The sequence below is a fragment of the Rutidosis leptorrhynchoides genome, chromosome 5, assembly GCF_046630445.1.
Source record: "Rutidosis leptorrhynchoides isolate AG116_Rl617_1_P2 chromosome 5, CSIRO_AGI_Rlap_v1, whole genome shotgun sequence".
NCBI lineage: Eukaryota > Viridiplantae > Streptophyta > Magnoliopsida > Asterales > Asteraceae > Rutidosis > Rutidosis leptorrhynchoides.
In genome coordinates, this window is record NC_092337.1 from 278135418 (window position 1) to 278140514 (window position 5097).

A 5097-nucleotide genomic window follows, 5' to 3' on the forward strand; every position below is an offset into this window, starting at 1 on the left:
TAATGCCCTTAGAGTTAGGAAGTTTCGATGTTGTCATTGGTATGGGTTGGTTGTCCAAGAATTGTGCGGACATTAATTGTAAGGAAAAGTCTATCCGTATACCTCTCGAGAGTGGTGAGGTATTAATGATCCAAGGAGATAGAGTTAAGACGAATCTCAATATCATTTCTTGCATGAAAGCTAGAAAATATCTAATGAAGGGATATCTAGCTATTTTCGCACACGTAAATGAACTTAAAACCAAAGAAATTCGGTTAGAAGACGTTCCAATTGTCCGAAATTTTCCACAAGTATTCCCAGAAAATTTGCCAAGTCTACCTCCGTATAGGCAAGTCGAATTTCAGATTAATTTAGTTCCAAGAGCCGCACCATTTAAGGCCCTATACGGAAAAAAAAAAGTGTAGATCACCACTGTGTTGGAGTGAGGTTGGTGATACACAATTGACAGACCCAGAGATCATACATGAAACAATCGAAAAAAATCTTTCAGATCAAAGAAAGGTTGAAGACTGCAAGAAGTAGACAAAAGAGCTATGCGGATATTCGAAGGAAACCCTTGGAATTTCAAGAGGGTGATAAAGTCATGCTCAAAGTATCTCCATGGAAGGGAGTAATACGAATTGGGAAGCGAGGAAAACTAAGCCCGAGATACATAGGACCTTTTGTGATTACTAAGAAAATTGGTCCAGTTGTATATAAATTAAAACAACCACCGGAGCTTAGTGGTATTCATAATGCATTTCATGTTTTGAACTTAAAGAAGTGTTTAACAGATGTGAATTTAGCAATTCCTTTAGAGGAACTAAGAAATGATGAAAAATTGCATTTTGTCAAGGAACCAATAGAAGTGATGGATCGTGAAGTGAAAAAGTTGAAGCATAGTAGGATTCCGATTGTTAAAGTCCGTTGGAATGCACATAGAGGTCCAGAGTTCACGTGAGGACTGTATAAGGCAGAAATATCCTCATCTATTCGATAATCGAAGTACTTCTTAAATTTTGAGGACGAAATTTTTCTTAACGGGTAGGTAATGTCATAGACTTAGGATATCTAGTTTGACTTCTTTAAAAATTTCAATTTCCGACTTGACGAGTAAACTTAATGATTTATGTCTTGATTAACCTAGGAATATCACGAAACTACATAATTTCTAGAAACTCAAGTTTATCACCATAAATTCTAAGACTTGGAAATTTCACTTATAAAAGTAAAAAAAAAAAACATAAAATGATCAAGTATTAGGATTAAGAAACCATCCTTAATCAATATAAGAACTAAACTAATACAAGATTAAATACTAATTAAACCTTAATCAAGATCATGTACACTAAACCATACACTTACACTTAAACTAAAACTAACCTAGGATTAATCATTAAGATAATACTAATTATCACATATAATTAACCCTTAATTGCATGCAAACATGCATGGACACATGTCTAAACCATGCATAAGTTCATGCTTAGTCATCAAATTGCCTTAACACTTGTCTACATCATGCATGATCTTAAGATTAGTCACCACCTCCCTTTTCTTCTCCATGTGACACCTAGCCACCACCTTTCCTATATAAACCCTCTCTAGTTCATCTCTAGTCATTTGACCATCTCTTTCACTCACATACACTTAAAGTTCCAGATCTAAAACACTCTCTTTATCATTCTCTTGAAGCTATAATATCAAATCTCTTCAAGGTATAACAAACTACTTAATTCTATTCATCTTGTCTAGCTATATTCAAGAGTATTCATGGTGTAATTGCTTGATCTAGAGTGTTTAATCACTCAATGATGACTATATAGCTAACCATGATCTTGATTATGGATGAGTAACCTTAAGTTTCCTACATGTCCTATGTTTTAAAATGAACTTTAAACATGAATTTTGTTGACTAAAATACACAAAACAGTTTCATCAGGATTCTGTCCAAAACAGCCCTGAAATGTTCGTAGGTTAAAAAGTTACTTAGACTCTGAATTTGAACCTAATAAATTAACCACATGTCCACATATATGTTGTAAGCTTCCTATAAATTTTCCATGATTTTAACTAAAGTAAAAGGTATTTTTTATTTTTATTTACTCACTAAGTGTCTAGACTTTCTTGAATCTGACCTAAGTCTAGTGTGACTTGAATAAATCAAAAACTATATAGTTTATTAAGATATACCCTTCTATACTTAAAAGGGTACTAATAGAGGAACAAAACAAGACTTGATTCACTAAAATCCATGTAGTAGTTTAGGAGAAAAGGCTATATAGATTTAATAAAGAAAACTGTTGTAGTCTGATTTTGGTCTAAAGTATGGTCTTGAAAAACTAACCAAATGAATAGTTGGAAGTTAATCCTTTTTACCACGTGTTATTTTATATCTTTTTAGTGTTTTGTAAAAGTCACAAGTCAAACAAAGGTGATTTACTAATTATAAGTATGCATGGAAGCTTATAGTATAAATATGGACAAAATTGCACACTTGTAGGAAATCATAAATTTGAAAAATTTATACTTTGAATCCAGAAGCTAACCTTACATGGTTGGATTAGGGACTCAATAACCTTTCCATAGGTGGTAATCTCACCTTAAATGGATATCTAGATTGGTAGAAACACATAATATAATGTGAAGGTAAAACTGGACAGAATTGCTGAAACTTAAAACTACGAATTATATAATGTTTCCAATCAAAAATCAAAATGGACATGTAAGAATACTTGGGGACTAATCTTAGACTCATTCTAAATACTATATGGGATAGTATGACCTCTGACCTCATAATATTCATTAGGTCTCAATCCCGGATCACCGCACACTATTTAAACCGACTACCGTGTATACCTTACACCGCATCAAGTGAGTTCGTAGTCCCATTTTTAATCAATCTTTTATACTTATGGGATGAGATAATACTTGTTTACTGTTTTACATATTGGAATCAAGTACTTGCAACTATATTCTATGTTGAGTAACAAAGGTCAATTTATAAATCCCGATTTTGATATCGTTAATTACCGGTTTGGTAAACGCGAATATTATGAATAGATCTATTTGAGGATGAATCCTCACATCAGGATAGGCCTAATAGGCTATCGGATGCATAACCTTCGACCACTTGCACTTAGACCTTAAGTGACGCTTGTTTTCGGGTACTTTTATGTTAACGTTCGATATCGAAAGCTCATGAACTAGAATAACTTTTCAACTGTTTTGTACATGAAATCTTGATGTCCATTAAATATGCATTGTAACTAAACCTATGAACTCACCAATATTTATATTGACGTTTTAAGTATTTATCTCAGGTACTTAGCTTTTGGAGCATTTTCAGGTCGGGCATCGTGGAAGTTTAAAAATGTCTTTTGTGAAATCTAGTATTGATAAGCTAGATTAGGATATATTTGTATTTGTACTATGTCTGTACTTGTATTTTGTAACCACGATGTACCAAAACTAAAAACAGAGACCGTGATGTAATAATATTTATGTTTCCGCTGCTACGTTGATTATAACCTGGGACACTATGTTAAAGTTCACACCACGTCTTGGGAAATCGAGACGGGGGTCGTGACAGGTAGCGAATCGTCCGAGATGAGGGTTTGTCAAACCCATATGGCCATACAACATAAGTTCACGCCTACACTTACACACTGCAAGAGTAACTAATGATAATCGAATTGAGGATTTTGTTCTAAACTCGTATGTAGAATGTTTGTTTTCCTCTACTTGTGTTCACTTAGTTAAAAAGAAATGTTTATGTTTTCTCATCCCAAATGTAAGTTCAAAAGAGTAAAAGTGGGACTATGATCTCACCTTGAGTGCAAGAGTAATAAAGTACTTCAACAAGTAAACGCGTGCAAAGACAAAGCTAGTCTTGACCTAAACATATAGGTTGTATCAATAACGGTAAACACGATAGGTCAAAGATGTTCAATTAGTCCTATGGCTCGCTACGACTCGATTATAAAGCATGTGAATCAAATTGTCAAGTTTCATGCAAGATACAAGTATAGAACCATGTTAGAAAGATTGCATAATCATTTGGTTAAGTTTGACAAAAGTCAAACTTTGGTCGGGTCAAAGTCAACGAAAAAGTCAACGCGTTCGGGTCGGGTCTCGAACTATTTTTCTGAGGTTTTTATTCATATATAAGCATGTTAGAATAAGTCTCATGTGAATCGGAGGTCCATAGCGTGCCAAACATTTTTCTTATTTTGACCAAGGAGGTCAGAGCCTGGACACGGCTTATGCCGCACCGCGGCTCACAATTGTCGCACCGCGACAATACACGGGAGCTGGTACCTGGCCAGTTTCAAATGTTCAAGTCTTGATCCAAAATTCGTTTTAGCACAAAATGAAAACCGTAAACATTTAGAACTCGCACCTTATATCGTTGGAAAGCTCTTTTGACAAGGAACATAACTAAACATGTTTCATCAAACATTTCCAATAACCGATTTCTCGTCATGTGATCATTTAAAGTCCATTTTCAAGTTTCAAGTTCACAAAATGCATTTTAAGTTTCGGGAATCGGATTCACACATATGATATTCCATTTTGAAGGTAATGAAACATGCATTACAACTAAACACTAACAATTAACATTTCATGGCATTCAAGCATCAAAAAGTTCATCTCAAGAACGATCAAACCCTAATCAAGAATCACAAAATCATTAAACATGTTTTTGAAGTTTTACAAATCAACCTACACATCAAAATGAAGCTAGTGATATTAGTAACACAATTAAAACATGAACTTTAATAATTTAACAACATTTAATCTTCCAAAATCAAAGATTAAGCAAACCCATTTTCAAGTGTTCAAACTAGTTACTCAAAACAACAAATCGAACAAACAAAACATATATTCATGTTATACACGAGCCATAGACACTAATTAACACTTTTATAATTCAAAAACATCAAGAACACAAAATCTAGTGATTTTAGAAAGTTACCCAAATGAGATGAAATTGGTATCAAGTCGAAGAGGATGAAGAGAGGATTCCAAATATGTAATTTGTTTTGATGTTAGCCTCCAAATCTGAAATTAGATGATGAATCTTGTTTGAGTTCTTGAGGGGAAAATGGAAGTATG

The 5097-nt window shown here is 33.8% G+C and overlaps 1 protein-coding gene across 1 annotated transcript; it reads left to right on the forward strand.

Moving 5' to 3' along the window:
- Positions 1-463: 463 nt before the first annotated feature.
- Positions 464-940, forward strand: LOC139849392 (uncharacterized). Its single transcript, XM_071839049.1, has one exon. It carries the CDS (start codon positions 464-466, stop codon positions 938-940), a length of 477 nt encoding a protein of 158 aa, XP_071695150.1.
- The last annotated feature ends 4157 nt before the right edge of the window (positions 941-5097 follow it).